This window comes from Centroberyx affinis, unplaced genomic scaffold (genome assembly GCF_046629955.1).
Source record: "Centroberyx affinis isolate AG114_WGS23_722 - 3 ecotype Tasmania unplaced genomic scaffold, CSIRO-AGI_Caff_v1 ptg005053l_1, whole genome shotgun sequence".
Taxonomy (NCBI): Eukaryota; Metazoa; Chordata; class Actinopteri; order Beryciformes; family Berycidae; genus Centroberyx; species Centroberyx affinis.
Window position 1 is genome coordinate 45,001 of NW_027282493.1, and position 21,107 is coordinate 66,107.

Here is a 21,107-nt window from a genome sequence, read left to right on the forward strand (position 1 = left end):
GACTCAAATGCTTCTGCTAGTGCACTGTGGACATTACTCTTAAATTCCAGGGTATTCCATACAAACGCAGTCAAATCAAAAGCACAGCAGGGATTATGGCAGATCAGCATATTGAAAAGCTGTTTTATTACTTCCTATGCAGTTTCTGTTATTTCACAGATCTGTATGTTCCTGAACTGCTTCTTTACCATTTCCCATGCTGTCACAGATCAGCATGTTCCTCAACTGTTTCAGCTGGTTTCTCTGTTTCTTTAGTGTCACTGGTTAGACTGGTTTCTTTACTGTGTCTATTGTGTCACAGAGCACAATCAGAATTACAAATAGTCATGATTAGGCAAAAGACAGACACAGCTCGATTTACGTGTGACTTGGTTGAGTAGAAACGGCCATCCGTATCGCTGATGCTTAATTTCTTTGTCCAGATGAATATAACAGAGGTGTAACCAACTCAAAGACAGCCGATCAATACAGTGTAGCATGTCTGGTGCTTATTATAGGCCTATACTTAGAGCCTAAATCCACCAAAACAATATACAATTATATTCTATCATTTAAAGCAATCACATCCATACATCACTGTCGGTTTTACGCCTATTGTCCAATCAAATCAATGGAGAAGCGGGACTTACTCTGACGCTCTTGTAAACAAAAAACATGGCGGATCAACCGGAGGTTTCCAGCTGCATAAACTGGAGTTACCGCAAACTAAACAGAAAGTGGGTCGAGTATTGGGGCTTATTTACAGAAACGGATCCAATTCTGACTATGAGGCGATGGGCCCAGCCCTACTGGTTTCTTTGCTGTTTCTGTTGTGTCACAGAGCAGACTGCAAATACATATCAAGCAAACGTGTGTAACAAGTGAGATACAGTATATTTTGGCATGCAAGAATTTAGCTCTGTGTTAATACTGTATACATTAACAGCTTGTCATGCTAAAGTGCTAGGGAGCGTTATCGCATAGATGCTGTGTTAAATTCAGTCAGACACCTAGAGTGTTTTCCACTTTTTTTCTGTGTGTGTGTGTGTGTGTGTGAGTGTGTGTGTGTATGGTGCAGAGTCCCCTCTATGCTGAAGTGGATAATCCTACTGTCTCAATGATGGATAAATTGGTTCTTATCAAACAGAACAGCTCTTCAAGTACATTTCCTCCATGTGGAGCAGATACTCTATACTGTGTGTGTGTGTGTGTGTGTGTGTTGGGGTTGATAGTGATGTTGATGTGATGGATAATAGCTGAATGAAGTGTATTCATTCATTTGAGCGCCTTACTTGTTATTCTAAAATAATTCTTTCATGAAAGCACGTTGGAATTGTCCTTTAAACTAACAAGTGTTGGTCTCTCTGGGTTTGTCCATACAGGGTAACCAGGACGCACCGGCCCCCCCGGACCCATCCATGGCCCAGGCGTACCCGTCGGCCCAGTTCGCGCCCGCTCCCCAGAACGGCATCCCGGCTGAGTTCACCGCCTCACACCCCCACCCGCATCCACACCCCCACCCGCATCCACATCCACACCAGCACCCGGCGCCGCAGGACTACACCGGGGTCCAGGCACCCGTCAGCGAGCACCCGCTCAACATGTACCCCCCCTCCCAGAGCCACAGCGAGCCGAGCGGGTCCGACTCCGGTGGTCAGACAGTCGCCGGCACAGCCACAGTAAGGCATCATGGGAGATGACAGAGTGTTGAAGTTGTGGATGGCTGGGTTTCAGAGAGTAATACCTGTGCTTATGTGTGCTTGAAGTGTATTATTATCCATTTCAAATCTTATTGGAAAGTACTGAGAAGCTGTTAGATATTTGATTCTTGCAATGAGATTGGAACTTTTCCATGACCATGGTGTGATGGGATTTTGCTAAGCAAAGTTACTTTTGAAACTAAGTAGTTACTTGACTTCATTACTTGCCGTAAATAGTAACTAGTTACTTGATTTAGTCTTTCTTAAAAGTAACTTTAAAGTGACCCACTTAAAAACATGCCTTTACTGTATAGAAATCATAACTGAGTACAAAATCTACTGTTATCTAAAGAAAAAATCAACCCTCTGAAAGGCAAGGTAGCATTCATTCATTTGGTTTCCACTGATATAGGGTAAACTAGTAAGATCACAGATCATGTCTGTCAATCAGTTCAAAGTAATGTGAATGTTTGTTGTGAAGTTTGTCCATTCTGAAAGCTAGTCGTAGCCTGCGAGCCTCCATTTAATTTTTTTTCTAAATTAAAACTAAAAATGTAACCGTTCAAGTAACTAATAACTGATTACATGAATTGAAAAACAAAAGCATTAGGTTATTTGTTATCACAGAAAAGTAGTAACGAATGAGTGGAGATCAGGTGGAGAGATGGCCATGCAGGGAAAGCATGTAGGGTTGGACCATGATCTGGAGGTTTGGGGGAGTAGCACTGGACCATGGTCTGGAGGTATGGGGATGTAGGACTGGACAATGGTCTGGAGGTATGGTGGTGTAGGACTGGACCATGGTCTGGAGGTTTGGGGGTGTAGGACTGGACCATGGTCTGGAGGTCTGTAGGTATGGTGGTGTAGGGCTGGACCATGGTCTGGATGTTTGGAGGTGTAGGACTAGACCATGGTCTGGAGGTATGGGGGCGTAGAGCTGGACCATGGCCTGGAGGTATGGGGGTGTAGAGCTGGACCATGGTCTGGAGGTATGGGGGTGTAGGGCTGAACCACGGCTTAAAACCATGGGGTTGTGGATCCCTTCCTAGCCTTGTAGGCCAGCACCCAGGTTTTTATCAAAGCAAATCTGATTCCAGTCCTTGTAACTTAAGATAAGCACGATAGACTTGTCTTTGCTCTTTGCTGTAATTCACCTTATATGGGTTTTCATACCAGTTACACATGAAGAAATGGCTGAATATGAGGATCAGTCCAGACTGCGGTTTGCCCTCGGTTCATTTGTTATGCCAGGCTTTCCAGGCATTAAGAACTGCTGGCTATCAGATGTCAACACCCGTCTCCTTATACCCATGAAACCTTGTCCTTTCGTGTAGTTGGATTGTATTACGCTCTCACTCCTAACGAACCGCGCTGCAGCTTGAGGATTAGTTAGAGGTCTCAGTTCTCGTGGAATTGGACTGGGGATCACATTTCAGGGGTCTTGATGCGGTTATTTGGTGCCACCTGAGTTCAAATGGCATTGTTCTCACCTGGCCAAAGGAACGATAGGAGTTCCAATAAACTGCTCCGAATGTACTTGGTACAAACGTCCTCTAAAGTTGTGTTGCATGGGCAAATGGTGTGAAATCAAGTTTATTTACATAGCCTTTATCACAAGCATGTCTCAGAGGACTTTACATACAGTGTCATATACCATAGTACATCATATACAGTCATATTATATATATAAGTCATTACAGTTGAATATCCACTCTCCTCCATGATTGTGTCTTTGTTCAGTTGTACAGAAACAGGACAAGAAGCGAATGGACTATTTTGAGCAGAGTGTTATCTGATTATCACTCTCCAGCTCCCCAGAGACTTTTGCCACTGATCTCTGGGGCCGTTTTTTTTTTTGAGTCATTGTTTTAATAGAATTCATATGATTTTTAATGCCGCTTATACGAGCGCACCCTCATAGGCGACAAACATCCTGTGGTAGTCATTTGTTCCCTAGATTTATCACTCAGTTCATTTTCATAAATATTTATGATGCCATTGGCCTTATGTGTCATAAAGTTGGGTATTATTTTGCATAGCAATAATGTTCTCCCTCGGCACTGCACAAAAATGCTTAGTTTTATAGTTCTTTGTTGGCTGGCTCAAACTAGGTCCAACATTCATTCAATATATGCAGTATTCATTGGTGAGGCTACATTGAGAACTGCAGGGCTAGGAGGAGCAGTGGCTGTAGTAGTCTGATTACAAAAATAGTAACTTTACAGCATTCTGAGAAGAAAAGGTGATTCAGAAACGTGTCTGAAGGGAAAAAGGCATCTAGATTGGGAGATGGTTGCGAGAAATAAACATATTTTTTACAGAACATGAAATAACAGTTGATACAGGTTGTAGAGAAGTGGGTCCTAGGGTCCCAGAGGTCCTTGAAGTGGTTCCAGAGGATGTTATCCCAATTACATAATCCATTACAATGGCATAAACATAGATTCATAGATAAACATAGGTTTCTCTCTCACCATGGTACAGTGTAGACACTTCTACAATTCAATACTAATCAACAACAACTAAAATCTTCATATGGGCCCCTGGGACTAAATCTGATCAAATTGGGGTCCATGGTTTATTGTGTGTCAATTATTCAATTAAATTCAATGAGCTTTATTGGCATGACATACATGTGTATATATTGCCAAAGCATAACAACAAAACGACAAATACAAGAAAATGTAAGACAAGATGATAGCGTAAATAATACAACATATCAGAGTGTTTTTAAACTGAATATTGGGGAATAACTACAAAAAACAATCAGCGTTCCATAGTTACTTTTACACTAATGCACATACAATTACTAATTATTATAATACCTACACACAAATGTGAACAATTTGGAACTAAAAGCATCAGTCTGTACACACACATATGCATATACACATAAACATACACATATTGTACACATACAATTAGAAGATACAAAATGATATTCATTAACGATAGGGTATGTGACGTGATGTCTTTTTTGATTTCACATATTTCTCTAGTCATGTGTCAAGCAGTTACAAATTTAGCAGAAAAATTGCAGTTTTTTCATCTTCTCCAAGTACATAGTGTAGTTTTTCTTCTTGGGTGAGAGGTCAGTGTCTATGTGAGGGCTGTGCAATGAGAAAGTGTGAAAACCCCTTGTATTGACACAAGAGTTCAAATTACAATTTGTATATTTTAGTAAATCATTTAACTACAAATTTATGCAAAACAACCCAGAAGTAACCAGAAGACTAATGTAGTGGCTTCAATTCAAATTGCTGTATTTCCTCCCACCAGCCGAGTATTATGTTTCATCTATTATGTTATTTACAATTTCAAACATATGATCAGTCATCTTGCAGCGACTTGCATTTGGAAAGCAAACCGTTCCAAGCTCTGACTCGACCTTTCAAAAGTTTCACAAAGCTGTTTTCCTACTTCTCCTTTGCCTGAATATGGGTCCGGTCTAAGCGCTGGTGAAAATGAATGGAGCGCGGCGTGACAGTTCCTCTAAGTCATTCCGCTGGAGAAGGGGAGCGAGGAAGAAAAAGTGTGGGCAGCAAAATGAGGCATACATCTGGAAACCTCATCACTTCTCCTCCACCGCCACCCCCCGCCCCCCGCCCCCCCCTCGTCTGTCTGGCTGCTTCACTCCTTTCCCCCCTCGTCATCAAACCTCCTTTCTTGCCGTTTTATTTCTCACTTTTCTTCTCCTCTTTTTTAGCCACGTCTACCCTCTCTCTCTCGCTCTGTGTCTCTCCGTGTTTGTCTTTCTCATACCGACATGCTCCATGGCTTTATTTGTAAAAAAAAAAAAAAAGAAAGAAAAAAAAAAAGAAAAAATTGTTGTCAATGGAACTGGAGGATGTCTTTGCATAATGTTTCTTGCTGGCAGTGGAAGTCCACGTCTCTCCCCATCTCTCTCCCTGTCTCTCTGTCTCTCTCCCCCTCTCCCTCTGTCTCTCTCCCCCTTTCTCTCTCTCTCTCTCTCTATAGTGTGAGTGTGTATGCAAGGGGCGTCCAGGGAGGATTACCTCATCTGGCCGGGGTGTTTATAGAGCGACGTCAGCCCCCTCTCCCCTCTCTGAGAGCCCCACTCTGTCTCTGTGTGTGTGTGTGTGTGTATGTGTATGTGTGTAAGTGAGAGCAAGATACAGAGAGAGAGAGAGAGAGAGAAAGAATGGGCCGATTTTTAAATACCCACAATATACCCTACTTTATGTATGTGTATGTATATTTGTATATCATACAGTATGTATATTGTATTATATTTCTATCCATGCATATATTACTAATGTTTTGAGGCTAAAGCCTTCTGGCCGAGACAGAGAGAGAGAGAGAGAGGGAGAGAGAGAGAGAGAGAGTGAGAGAGAGAGAGAGAGGACAGTAGAAGGTAGTGAGAAAATGACTTTAGGTTGGTGACTTAACTTCTCCATAGATCTGTGTATTTCTGCCTTCTCTAGTATTACAATGCATTTTTTTATTTTGTCTATTTTATTTTGTCTTTGGTGCACTGCACTTCCCGGAGATCACCTGTCAATCACACAATGTGGGCGGTCCTGTGACGTCTTCTTCCTTGGACTTTCTGTTGATGAAGTGTCTGTAGGTGGCGCTCTTTTCTTTGTTCAGTCATGGTGGCTATCACTGCTCATGCTAACTACCCAGTTCTTCTATATATTCCAAACAAACTGGAGCAAATGTAAAAGCTTTCATGAACTGAATATAGGCTAAATCACTATTGTGTCAGAGATATAGAGTGCCAAAACTGACATTTATTTAGTTACTTTTAGGCTTTAATCTCAGAATTCTGACTTTAAACTCAGACCTCAAATACATTTTTCACATGTGGCCCTGATCCTCTTCATTCAAATCGATTCAAAAAGAAAAATAATACATATCGTGTCAAATATTTGAACTTCTTGAGGTGTGCATGATTTCAGCAGATGGTACAGCCTCAAAAGCTTTACCATCCTTTGAAGGAAGGTAAATCAGAAAATCATCAAAGTGCTTTTATCTCATTTAGCATGCATTGAACTAAACAGTTATTGGTGTGTGGCTCTAATTCGCGTTATTCCATATGCCATATTTGGTTTATGTCTTACTCGGGCTGGCAAACCCTACCTAGACGACAGCAAAGCAGATATAAACAGAGGCGAATGTAAGTAATGTTTGGAATAGTCTAGTCACCCTCTAGATAAGAATGGTGTGATATCTCAACAGGGCCCACAAAGTGCAGTACAAGTGATATGGCCTTTTCCGTATTCTGGTCATTTATGTGAAATGTATATGGTGTTAATAATGTGTTGTTACCTTTTCACGGTTATCAAAGAACTGCATTATCATGAAAATGTTTTTTCTGGAAGTCACAAAATGCGAACAAGCTAGCAAAGTTCAGTGCAAACTTCCGTTCAAGAGAGCAGTCATGCTAGCATTTTGAGACTTCAAGAAGAAAACATTTTATGATCCTGCTGTTGTTTGACATCATGAAAAAGCAGTGGTGGAAGAAGTACTGAGATCTTTTACTGAAGTAAAAGTAGCAATACAACAATGTAAAAGTCCTGCAGTCAAAATCTTACTTAAGTAAAAGTACATAAGTATTGGCAGCAAAATGTACTTCGAGTATCAAAGTAAATGTACTCATTATGCAAACTGGCCCCATTTAGAGAGTTATATTTTTCATAAATTATTGGAATATTAATACTGATTTATTGACATACATGTACATGTAAGCAGCATTTTAAAGTTGTCAACGTGAAGCTAATCTTAACAATTTAGCTATACTTTTGGGTAGTCTAATCTATAACAATAGATATAGTTATAGTTATAGTTATTTTATAAAGATGATCAAATGTTTTAAATATAAAATATTGATCTGAAAAGTAACTAGTAACTACAGATGTGAAATAATGTAATGGAGTAAAAAGTACAATATTTCCCTCTAAAATGTAGTGGAGTAGAAGTACAAAGTAGCATAAAATGGAAATACTCAAGTAAAATACAAGTACCTCAAAAATGTACTTAAGTACAGTACTTGAGTAAATGTACTTAGTTACTTTCCACCACTGTGAAAAGGCAACGACAAATTATTGACACCATATACGTTTCACATAAATGATTAGAACACAGAAAAAGCAACATCAGAAAATGTTGATTTATTGTTTTGCCCATAGAAACTGAATAGGGTTTTGCACTTGTACAGCAGGCTAGCTGTAACTGTTTATGCTAGCTGTGTCTGCTAGCTAACACTAGTGTTTCGGTGACTTTAACTGTTTAAAACTGCTACTGTTAAAACTAGTTGTCAACTGCAACTTATACAGTTAGGTAGCCCTAGTTTGGAGATAAATATAATAATAACTAGAAGGGCACTCGAATTTAATGGGTTCTTCCTTGGCCCATGCTACACCCTTCCACGAAGTTTCATGAAAATTGGGCCAGTAGTTTTTCCGTAATCCTGCTAACAGACAAACAAACAAACAAACAAACAAACAAACAAACGGCACTGAAAACATACAACACAACATGAAGTAGCTGCCGTGGAGCCGATGTGAACTTTCTCCAGCTGCTGCTCATCTTTTCACCATTTCTTTTTTTCTTCTTTTTTTTAATTTTAAATATATACTAATATTTTGAGTAGTTGCCTCTGTTCCCATCTGCTCCACTGTCTTCCAGGTAAGGTTTCCCACCGGGAGCATGACATGAATCAAACATGGCTGCCAAGTGAAATAAGGCAAATTGTCAGTGGGCTGTTTCCTTTCGGGTTTGCCAAGCCCCCCCCCCCCCCCGCAGCACAACTGGAACCGGCCCCCATCATTTACCGCAGCACCACAGAATCAGCCTGCCTTTACTTTATCATTCATTACTTTTATTGAAAATAGATCCTTTTTAATCAACTAGCATCCTCACTGCATTGCTTATACGGATTTCATCGCATTGTCGTCTCTTCTCCCACCGTGAGAAGGTGGTGTTAGCCGTCATCTCTGTTTGATATCTCCAATATGTCGGAACACACTCCGCATTCAGCACTGGCCCCGCTTCAGATATCAGCTGCCGATGCCAAAAGGGACGAGATGAGGATGCTTTGTCTCTCTCCGTTTGTTTGTTTTATTTTCTTTGTTTGAAGCGTGGGCGGATGAGGAGTGCTGCACAGATGGCAGTCGCTGCTCTGTGTGTGTGTGTGTGTGTGTGTGTGCGTGTGTGTGTGTGTGCATTCCCGTCCATATGTGTCTGTATATACCTATGCGTGTGTGGCGGACTCACAGCCTGCTGGCCTTATGCTGTTTTCCCTTCAAGCTCTCTCTCTCTTCTCTCACACACTCTCTCTCTCTCTCACACACACACACACACACATACACCAAGGCTGTATTTTTAGCTGGCCAGGAGCCCAGAATTGTTTGAAAGCAAGAGAGAGAGAGAGAGCGAGAGAGAGAGAGAGAGAGAGAGAGAGAGAAAGTAAGAGAGCAAGGGAGGAATGGAAAATATTCTCTTTATTGTAAGTAGGTGATCCAGCGGACTAAAGGCAGGGTATGGCAGCGTTTTCCATGGTCAATACATTTCCACTCTTCATTTCATCGAGCGAGCTTGGAAAAGAAAGGCCCCCCTAGAAAACCCCAAAACTAATGCCACGTTCATGTCATATCAGATTTATCATAAATACGAGCCGCCGACTGGGAAAAACCATCCATGTCAGCCTCCCTGCGGTAATTACAAGTCGGATATGTGGGGATTTTTTTTTTGTTGGCTCCGACGTCTCCTATTTGTGTCAGGAATTGTGTGAACAAATGGCATTGACATCGGCAGGTAATAGGTAATATAACTCAAAATGATCGCTTCATATTCACACTAAAACAATCAAATCAGCCCTACTTCTTTTATGGTTCATTTTAAGTAACTTTAAAGTCATTGACGACAATTGACCTTACAGATGGGCGTTCCCGGCGAGTTTGACACATGAACTGCCTCTGTGTTGAAGCAGTGAGATGTCACCCTGTTCTTAGTAGAAGACAGTATATGAATGGGTGAGTACAAAGGTTGAGTTACTCTAATATTGGCCCGGGCCTATATTTACCTCAGCTGCAGAGGGTACCAGGCCTTTATTGGAAGCAGGCTTATATTAGAGACAGGCCTTTATTTCTGATTCCCTCTGTTTGATAAGTATATTTGCTCATATTTTAGTACGAAGCCTCCTTGTTTTCTGATCTGCTTCTGTTGGGGTTCGTTAGGTAGCCGTTTTTTTTTGTTACCGCAATGCATTCCCGATAATTACGGTAATCAACAGACGGCACACTCCAGAGACTTCCGCCGGGCGAGCGTCTTGTGGCATACTGCCATCTTGTGGCACTTGTACATTACTACAAACTACAGTTACATTATATAACAGGCACCAGGAGTTTACGGTATCCACCGTTGTTTTTTCCTTTGTTTTTTCCCCGGCCTGTATTTGGGGCCGGCCTTTATTTGTTCGTGTCGACCACGGCCCCGGCCATTATCGGAGACCCGGCTTTTAATTGACTACCGGCCACTATTAGAAGAAATAAGGTACATTTGTTTTTATTTTATTACCTTTTAAAGGCTAATGCTTGCTTACCGTCAACAATCCTATGAAAATAACAAAATCAACAATGTGTTTGCTGTACTCCCGTTACTTTCTGACTTCCCACGTTCCGTTTTTAGCCGTCAACCCGGAAGTCATTGGCTCCAATTGTAAGCTAAAAACCTTTAAATACAGCTCACAAAGACATAGTTTACATTTTAAAAATCGCTAACTGTTATCATGAAAAGTCAGGTTGTTGTAGTTATTACCAAATCAGATTCAAATGGGAACAAATTCTTCATTACGCCGGGGACTATTTTCAGTGCTACGGAACTACTTTCCTGAGATGGAAAACATGTTTACGGTTGGCTTATTAAGTTGTTTGAGGAAAAAGTCAGCTGGCATAACTAAATATCGATAGAGAATTTAAGTAGAAAATGCTCAAAATTGTTTCCTAGTAATCTTAACATAAAAAGTTTACATTTTGCAGTATATCACTACAATCTACTCAATATATTCATGTTACTATTACTATATCCAACCTTGTGTTTGTACTAATACTGCACATACTGTATATTCTAAGCATCAACACACAAACATGTACACTCTGTCATTATGTTGTGCTGTTGCACTTTGTAAGTACAATATATCTTTACATACTTACAGAGTATTACTGTGTACTTGGAAGACTTTTCCATTATTTAATATACAGGTGTTATTACACTGGAGTAGGTCATTGTAGAGCCAGGCAGAGAGAAAGAGAGATGCACTCTGTTTCTACAGTGTTTGAAGACACACACACACACACACACACACACACACACACACACGCGCAGCGTAACAGGAGACTCTCTTGTGTTTACCAGCCATTGATCTCACTCACACTGAGAGCTAAAGGACAAACACAGACTACTGCTGGCACTGTGTGTGTGTGTGTGTGTGAGTGAGAGAGAGTGTGTGTATGTGTGTGTGTCCGTGTGCGCATCTACTATATGTGTGTGTGTGTCTTTGCATAGTTTAACTCTTTCCAGTTCAAGCTCCTTTTCCTCTTGGCGTTTCGGAAATTTCCTCGTGTGATTTATGATTTTTCATAATGCATGGGCTCCATGGATCAGGGGGGCTGAGGTCCGATACCATGTACTCACAACGGGAGTTTGAGAACTGACTTCTGCATTGACCATTAACTCTGCTTCTCCCTGCTCTATACAGTCCAAATAATTCAGACGTAAAAAGATGAATTCTGATGAAACATTGTGATTTCTGCAGCCTTTCTAACATTAAATGCATCAAGCGTAGGCCCAAGCAAGTAGTCATCTGGTCACAGTTTTGCCCCGAGTGTACACACACACACATGCAATGAATCAGACAGAACATACCCAGACGCTTTCTCTTTTAAAGGAAAAATAATGCAGAAGCACTGGTCAGGTTTTGGTGTCAGTCCCTCAGAATCAAAGAGCCAGGGCTTCTTTCTAGAGCCTGTCTTTCTTTTTGCACGGACGTTCAACAATCATACAGGGAGAAATCCACTGTAGAACGCAAACAATATTTCATTGTGCAGACACCACAACTTTTTACAACTCCTTATTTATTTGCAATTAGAATTTATAACCTCCTCCTCTCCTCTCCTTGTCTCCTCTATCCTCTCCTCTCCTCCTCTCCTTGTCTCCTCTCCCCTCTCCTCCTCTCCTTGTCTCTTCTCTCCTCCTCTCCTCTCCTTGTCTCCTCTTATCTCCTCTCTCCTTTCCTCCCTCCTCTCCTTATCTCCTCTCCTCCCCTCTCCTCTCCTCTCTCCTCTCCTTGTCTCCTCTTCTCTCCTCCTCTCCTTGTCTCCTTTCCTTGTCTCCTCTCCTCTCTCTTCCTCTCCTTGTCTCCTCTCCTCTCCCCTCTCCTCTCCTTGTCTCCTCTCTCCTCTCCTTGTCTCCTCTCCTCCTCTCCTTGTCTCCTCTCCTCTCCTCTCTCCTCTCCTTGTCTCCTCTCCTCTCTCCTCCTCTCATCTCCTCTGCTTGTCTCCTCTCCTCTCCCCTCTCCTCTCCTTGTCTCCTCTTCTCTCTCCTCTCCCCTCTCCTCTCCTTGTCTCCTCTTCTCTCTCCTCTCCCCTCTCCTCTCCTCTCCTTGTCTCCTCTCCTCTTCTCTTCTCCTCTCCTGTCCTCCATGGTGGGACACACAAACACACAAACTGCTCTCCAATTATAGTAGTGGGATATAACACTGGCTTCATTGACATGGGCAACTATTCATAACTCCAGCTTCAAAAAAATAAATCAAAGATAACGATAAAATGAAAATGAAAATAGGCTACATGCTATTACATAAGTTTTTTGCATAGAGTCTAGTGGTTTTTGCACACAAATGAGCTGCAGTGTAAGTAGTCCAAATGAAACCAAATAGACTTCTGCACCCAGTTTGAGCTTCTCTCTGCCTACTGTGCGATTTAAAAAAAAAAAAAAAAAAAAGCAAGACACTAGGCGTGAAGAGCGAGGCAGAGGAAGGAGTTTGGGGGTTGGTCCGGGTTGATGAGAAGAGGAACAGAGTGTGTGTATGTGTGTGTGTGTGTGTGGGCATGTACACGTGTTGATAGGCTGGAGTGGAACGGAGACAAATTTAACCGAGATAACTACAGAGGCATCACAGTAAGCAGCAACCTTGGGGAAGCTGTTCTGTAGCATTATCGATGCCAGAATACACCTAAAAGAAAACAAAATCTTGTCTAATTGTCAAATTGGATTCGTCCCTGAGCACAGAAAGAAAGTCTTTGACTCTTTGTTTGCAGCCTCCTTCATAGTGGATTGGTTGGAAAGGCTTATGACAGCATTTAGGGGATGTATAATGAAAACAAATGTGTCAAAGTTAACAAAAAAAAAGAGAACACAACACTTCTAACAAGCAAGGGAGTATGGCAAGGTTGCACGCTTAGCCCAACATTATTTAATATTCATATTGATGAATTAGCTACAACTCTAGAGTAATCAATGTCTCCTAGAGTAACGCTGGAGGGCAGAGAAATGAAATATCTCCTGTAGGCAATCAACTGATCCCACACCAAGGACTGCATCACAGCCTGGCCCTTCTGGAGAACCACGAATTGGGCAATCAAAATCATGATCTTTCAGAAAAAAATCACCGTCTCGGGAAAATAGGTATCAATTCAAACTTGGTGGAACAACTCTTTTTTTTAATATATTTATTTATTTTTTTATTACAGGCAAATAATACCCATAACATACATGACAATATGATGACATGACAATATATCCTCACAAAAAAAGAAAAGGGAAAAAAAAGAAAAGAAAGATAGTAAAAAAAAGTACATAAAAATAAAAAGACAAAATAAAAATAATAGGATCCCTTGCAGTAATTCAAATAATTAGATTGACAGTACCAGTACATTTAGAAACTGAAATATACATATGACAGGTAGAGCGTATTTAGAGTTTTATATAGTCCCACTCTTCACTAGAGCAAATTTTGGTGGAACAACTCTTGATCAACTTGATTCAGATATTAAACCAATGGCTCTTTATGGTAGTGAAATCTGGAGCTATGAAGCCTGGGACAAAAGCACGACTGAAATGCCACATTTGGAATTCTGCAAAAAAAAAAAAAAAAAATCTTATTAGATGAGCACAGAAATAGTCCAAACTTGGCTTGTAGAGCAGAGCTTGGGAGATTCCCTCTAGTATGCTTGTAGAGAAAAGAGCAGCCAAGTTCTGGACCCACCTGGCACACAGCGGCCCAGAGTATTACCACAGTACCGCATTGGTACTAAACTTAACCACAATCACCACTGACAACATTCAAACAACTAGAAACTAGACATAACCACCTCACGGTTGTATGCCTCCGCCAATAAACTTTGTTTTATCATTGCAAGGACAGTCTTTATTTATTGAACATATATAATTAATTTGATTATTAGGTCAACTTAAAGGATTTTGGGGTCTGCAAAATTAAGTGACAGCACTTCCACCGTTTTTGTAGAATGACCCAAGATCGTTTTCTCAACTTCACTGTGACATCATATTGTTTTGCTTGCCACTGTAGGCAAGCAAAACAATATGATGTCACAGTGAAGTTGACCTTTGAACTTTTGGATATAAAAATGTCATCACTTCATCATTTTATCCTGTTAGACATTTGTGTGAAATTTTGTCATAATTAGCGTATGAATTCTTGAGTTAGGGCCAAAAACGGTCACAGTGACCTTGACCTTTGACCACCAAAATCTAATCAGTTCATCCTTGAGTCTAAGTGGACGTTTGTGCCAAATTTGAAGAAATTCCCTCCAGGCGTTCCTGAGATATTGCGTACAACAACCCAAAAACATAATGCCTCCGGCCACGGCTGTCGCCCGCGCGGAGGCATAAAAACACAAGGAGATTATTATGACTATCGGCAAAAAAGAAATCAAACTTATACACAAAACAAAATGCTTCCAAAATGACAGTTTTCGTATCTGCTCAGAATCAAAGAGCCCAGACAAAGGAAGCTATTGACAATGTACAGTGAGGAGCAGCTAGCCATCGAGACAAGCAGACAGAGGAGAACCTGGCTGCCAAGAGAAGAAAGAGTGTGTAGCCTACACTGTGACTCAGGAGAAACACTTCCTCTTTTTAAAGCCAACTGTACTCCACTCTATACAGCCCACCTGTGGTGCAGTTATAGTAAAGCAAAAATGAGAACGCTTCAGGTGGCATTTAACGATGCATTCAGAATCTCGCTTAAGCTCCCAAGATGGACAAGTGCAAGTCATATGTTTGTGACTAGCAATGTTCCCACCTTTCATACTGTGTTGAGGAATTTCATGTATAAATTTATGTTGGCTAATTGATTAAAAAAATGTAATCATAATGGATTTAACTGAGCTTACCCAAAGTGACACAAGGTATTGTTTGTGGAAACAACATAATCACTTGTGGACTTGTACATATCTCTGTGCTGTTTTTTTAATTTACTTTTTTCTTTTATTTATCTTTTATTTAACCAGGAAGGTCCCACTGAGATACAATATCTCTTCTGCCAGGGAGTCCTGGTCAAGATGGGCAGCAAATTGAGATTAAATTAAAAAAAAAAAAAGGTTTCATATAAAAATACAAACGGGGGCAGATTACACCACAAAAACATACCAAAACACAACAAACAGGCACATATAAAGTTAAATTGTATTGTAAACTTCTCTCTCTTCTTCTCAGAAACATACTTTTCAAATATCTCTGAAAAAAATAGAGACGTTTCACGATTTAAGTATCAATGAAACAATGTGTATTCTTCTTGGACAAAATCTTGAAACAATAGAACTCCGTGCTCAGTATGTAAGGTCATGCCATAATCTAACAACTGTAATCCCTTCTTTTAATTTTGCCTAGTAAGCACATGTATTACAAGTTATCATAATTCTTATAATCATCACTGGTATCATCCAGAAATATTTTATGTGAAGAATCTATTGTTTTCATTTAAGTTTAAGTTTGAATTTAAATTGAAGTTTATTTTATTTCATTTTACTTTATTTCTATTTCATTTATGTTTGAATCTATGCTTTGGTAATATGTGTGCATGATTTCTATAAAGCTCATTGAATTGAACATGCAAAATCATAAGCTGCTCTCTCTCTCTCTCGTTTGTCTCTTTGTCTCTCTCTCTCTTCTCTGTCTCTCTTTCTATGTCCTGCTGTAGTTTCTGCTGAATCAAACAGAAATGGGGTCCAATGGGAACTGTAATGAGTTTGGCTCTCTCTCTCTCTCCCCCTCTCTCTCTCTTGTGTGTGTGTGTGTGTGTAGTGTACATGCAAAATCGCTTGAAGTGTCATAAGCTGCTCTCTCTCACTCTTGTGTCTCTCTTTCTCTCTCTCTGTCCTGCTGCAGTTTCTGCTGAATCAAACAGAAATGGGGTCCAATGGGAACTGTAATGAGTTTGGTTCTCTCTCTCTCTCTCTCTCTCTCTCTCTCTCTCTCTCTCACTCTGTGTGTGTGTGCACGTGTGTGTGTGTTTCTGTGTGTGCTTGCAGTGGAAAGAGACAGAGATGAAGACCATTTTAATTGGCCTCTGAGATGGATTGAACTTCTTATGCATTTTATTTTGAAATGTGGGCATGTTAGGATGTGTGCAGGCATGTAATGTATGTAATAATAATTTATACAGCACTTATCAAAAACAGCTTGTGCTTCACAATGAAAACAGAATAATTAGCACAACATATGGAATGAAAAGGATAAATAAAAGATATATATTAGTGGTCCCCCGGGCTAAAATATCCAGATCTTTACACTAAATGCACTAAAACGGAGGGACACCAATTACATCTTTACTTCTAAATGCTATTTTAAAGAATGCAGGAGAAAATAGCTGTTAAAATGTATTATGTCATATCATTTTTGAAATCAAATACAGGATGTGATGAAATATCATCAGATAAAATATTGTCAGTTGATTCATCAAAAATGGCAAATTTGTTATTTTTCAGCTACACATTTGATAGATAACTTTCACAAGAAAATATGCATATGAACAGTACACACGTTCCCATTTACAGCTAAATGGTTTGTATTTACATTAAAAAAAACTGTGTTTTCCAAATCTGAATGCCCAACAAAAATGACATCTAATCCTACAAAGGCAGTAGGCAGTTTTATATGAAAGCAAAACTCACGATTACCATTAAATGTAATTGTCATCGAGTCTACAGCTGTTTTAGACATCTGTTTACAAAACGGTTGGATTCATAGTGTTTTGGAATGCTTCTTTTTCTGGTGATTAAACCTAGACTCACAAAGTGTGGTGAAATGTGTGTGAACTCATTATGTCGAGGTTCCTCCACCATGAAAGGATTTTGTGACAATAGCACGCACTGAACATATTTACATGTTCGTCACATGGAATGGTTAGCTACTCGTTACGTTAACAACTTTGGTTGAGGTTAAAGGAACAGTTCACCCAAAAATGAAAATTCTGTCATCATCTCCTCACCCTCATGCCGAATGAAACACAGGTGAAATTTGTTAGTCCATATAACACACAGGGAGGCTGCCAGCACAACTTGGTAGCAGCCTTCTCCAAAACAACTGTCAATGGGGACCTGTTCTTTAGAGTTCCAAAACAAAAACAGCCAATCACACTGTGAATAGAAAGACCTATACACCATTATTTGTTGCAAATCAATCAGCTGTAGTTAAGATTTGCACTAAATGATGGTGTAAATATACTGTAGGTCTTTTTGGAACTCTGAAGAACTGGTCCCCACTGACTTCAGTTGTTTTGGAGAAGGCTGCTATGGAGTTGTGCTGGCAACCTCCCTGTGTGTTATATGGACAAACTTCACCTGTGTTTCAACTGGCATGAGGGGGAGGAGATGATGACAGAATTTTCATTTTTGGGTGAACTATTCCTTTAAAGGATAAGTTTGGTGATTTTGGACCTATATATAATTTGCCTCTTACATACCTGTAGTACTTGGACCTGCAGAGAATATTGACTCCTGACTCAGCTCTCTCCATTGCTAGGCCTCTTGCTGTTAACAATGGTTTGTCAAAATATCTCCAAAAAGGCCTGTGAAAACAATATGGTATATTAACGTATTAATATCCTCAGCCTAAAAAGCACCATTTCTAGTTAGTGGATAGTTTTCTCCCAAACCTGACCGTCCGCACTTTCACCCAACAGCAGTTTGTGCTGTGGCAGAGAAAAATAGTTCCATGATTTCCTGATTAGTGTAAGTGTGCGTAATGGCGGAATTGTGTCATGTTTACTCTCAACTCCCCTGTGGAGCCTACAAATGTTTTTTTTTTGTTTTGGAGATTTTGACAAACCCCATTTGCACTGATTGTTAGCAGCAAGAGGCCTAGCAATGGAGCTTGCTGTTTCATCCGACAGCTGACTCTAGAGTCAATATTCTTTGGTTGAGGTTAGGGTAAGGTTTTGGTCATGGTTAAATAGAAAAGAGAAACTTTTGCTGAAAACTAACTTCTTCACAGGTCACAGGTCGTCTGACTTGAAGGTAAATGTATTCCATCCAGCCCGACCTCTGTACCCTTACTTTCTATCGTGTTATTGTCCCCCACCAAAGGGGGGACTATGGATCGGTCTCCGTCCGTTAGTTCGTTTGTTAGTCAGTCACACTGTAACGTTGACTTTGTGCCGCTAGGGGGCGGCATTGACAATGAATGGGGACTCAGTGGTAAAGCAATACAGTTAAAGTTATCATAGGTAACATAATAGTCTACACACGCTACACACTTGGAGACATCAGACTGGGTTGATGTGTTGAAGTGAGAGTCAATGGAGAATTTTTGGGCAAACCTCTAACCACAAGACACTGTAGTTATTGTCCAGTTGTTGGACTGTTGTACTGTTATTGCATCATCACTGCACTACCACTGTGCCTCAGTGTTGACTACTTATATCATATTACCACTTACCTACTGTGCAATACCATATATCACTTATCATTAAACATTTATATGATTCATAACACTCACGCTCCTGATGTTGTATGTTATATTGTATATTGTATTATAAATTGTATTGTAGTGTACATTGTGTAATGTACGGATTGTATTTACTGCGTATTTTAGTTCTTATATTTTGTACTGCATTGAGTAAAAACAGGACAATGACAGTTACTACATTTCAAGATATAACTTGTAAGCCTAATTCTGAGGAGAGTAGGCAACAGAAATATATGGTCAATCTGTCCTTTTATTGTCCCATACCAAAATGCTTATACAATTTCACTCATATGTCAAGTACACTCAGCAATCACTGACTGACCCAAGGGTGGAACTACATCACCGGTGGGGGACAACATGTTTACTATTTGCTTGTATCAATGTCAAACTCCTGCCTATTTCAAGTCGTGTTAGAAAGTAGCAATAAGGTGAACTTCACTGATGTCGATCACTGTTTGTACGGTCCTACATCCAAGTCTTCCAACTGTATCCTTTATTCCCTGTGTGTTTTCCAGCAGACGGATGATGCCGCCCAGACGGACAGCCAGCCACCAACACAGACTGTATCTGAAAGCACAGACAGCAAGGCCCAACCCAAGAGGCTTCACGTCTCCAACATCCCCTTCAGGTTCAGGGACCCAGACCTCAGGCAAATGTTTGGCGTAAGTCTGACAAACCCTGTCATGCCTGAAGATTTAGAAGTTTACAATCATGCTTAAAAAAATCAGAGACATAAAAACAACAAACAACATTTTTAGGTGACAAAAAGAAGATCTAGTGACACTATTGACATGAGCTACAATATTTAAGTCTTCAATGAAGGACTTTAAACATATCAACAAATGCACCATAGCCCTACATTATTTTTAAAGGTTCAGCTCTAAAATGTTTAGTTAACTCAGTGTAGTTCAGTATGTTCTTGAGTTGAGGACCACAATGCATCAAATTCAATACACATGTTGATTTGAAATGAAATGATGCTGCCATTTAACCTATATAAGAATGTAACATAATGTAACAGCAATACAAAGCTTTTTCTCTCTTTTGTTTCTTTACAGCAATTTGGCAAAATCTTAGATGTGGAAATCATTTTCAACGAGCGCGGCTCTAAGGTAGCCTACATGGTGTTTCTGTTTCTACTGAGCATGCCTATGGATCCTGCTTTTTGCCTTTGTCACTGTTTCTAACCTGTCTGGTCCAGAAGGATCCATCAGTAATCTGGTTTCTGTTTAAGGAATACAGTGAGTTTTTGGTACATTGTACTGTTGTGATAGCAGGTTCCATGCTAACACTTTAGCGTACACTATGTTGAGTGATAGTAGGTTTCATGCTAACGCTTTAGCATACACTATATTGAGTGATAGCAGGCTCCATGCTAACACTTAAGCATACACTATGTTGAGTGATAGCAGGCTCCATGCTAGCACTTTAGCATACACTATGTTGAGTGATAGCAGGCTCCATGCTAACATTTAAGCATACACTATGTTGAGTGGTAGTAGACCACATTATTTTGAAAGTGAGAAAATGAACACCTGTAATAGCTCTAAAGCTAAATTCTAAGTCATCTTAAATGATATGCAAGCAAGTCTGGCATTTTTGTGTAGGAGATTGGTCAAATTTACATGGAATGTGATATAAAAACAACAATAAAAATAACCATTTTGAAGGGATTACTTTCCCTGTTTTCATAGGAAATTAAGGTGGTGGGCGATGGAGACTGTGAACAGCTAAAGATCACTACACAGCAGATGAATACACAGTGAATATGAATACAAAATAGCCTCTAACAACAACCTTTTACTACTAAAAGGTCAGTCCTCTTACATTGGCTAATGCTAGTGGTCTACTATCTCAACTACTAAAGTGTTAGCATGGAGCACCAGAGCCAACAATCTACTGGAGACACATGGATGATTTTGGTGTCTATGTTCTCATCAGGGAGGGTGACCAATGAGACAATCTCCCAAAAACTTGGTGTATTCCTTTAATATCACTTGTGTTGAATTACTATTGCATGTGAGTAGGCCTATTTAATTGGCAGCCCTGGTTCCCAGTCTATCCCCAGGCTATCCAGGACTGGGCGGAAGACTGGTCAGCTCCATGATCCTTTCAGCTCGTTTAAATACAGATCATCATTACATCACCATTTAGAATTTAAGATTAAGGAAAATGCCCTGGTTGGTGCCATGTATGTGGGCATATTATATACCTAACGTTCTTGCTAGCTGCTTACTCATCATGCGGCTGTGAAGATCTCCTTTTTTCTGAGAGATTTCCAAGTTTAAAGTTGCATCATTGGATGAGTTGAATTTATTGATTGCTCCCAATTCATCATAGCATCCAGGAAACACAGTATTTCAGTGCTTAAAATGTTACAAAATGCATTTCACAAAAAAAGTTTGAGCTACTCTTACATACTACCTTGTTTTTATGTAGTACAAGAAGATACAGTATGTACACTCAATGATACAC

General features: G+C 40.1%; 1 protein-coding gene across 1 annotated transcript in view; it reads left to right on the forward strand.

The window, feature by feature from the left end:
* The window catches only part of LOC139666534 (RNA binding protein fox-1 homolog 1-like), a gene marked incomplete at its 3' end in the record, with an annotated part of 23,442 nt that extends 3,698 nt beyond the window's left edge, over positions 1–19,744 (forward strand). The window contains exons 2-4 of the mRNA XM_071545797.1: positions 1,362–1,658; positions 19,148–19,294; positions 19,691–19,744. Coding sequence (XP_071401898.1) covers positions 1,362–1,658; positions 19,148–19,294; positions 19,691–19,744 — 498 coding nt within the window. The remainder of the gene's footprint in view (positions 1–1,361; positions 1,659–19,147; positions 19,295–19,690) is intronic.
* Between the last annotated feature and the right edge of the window lie 1,363 nt (positions 19,745–21,107).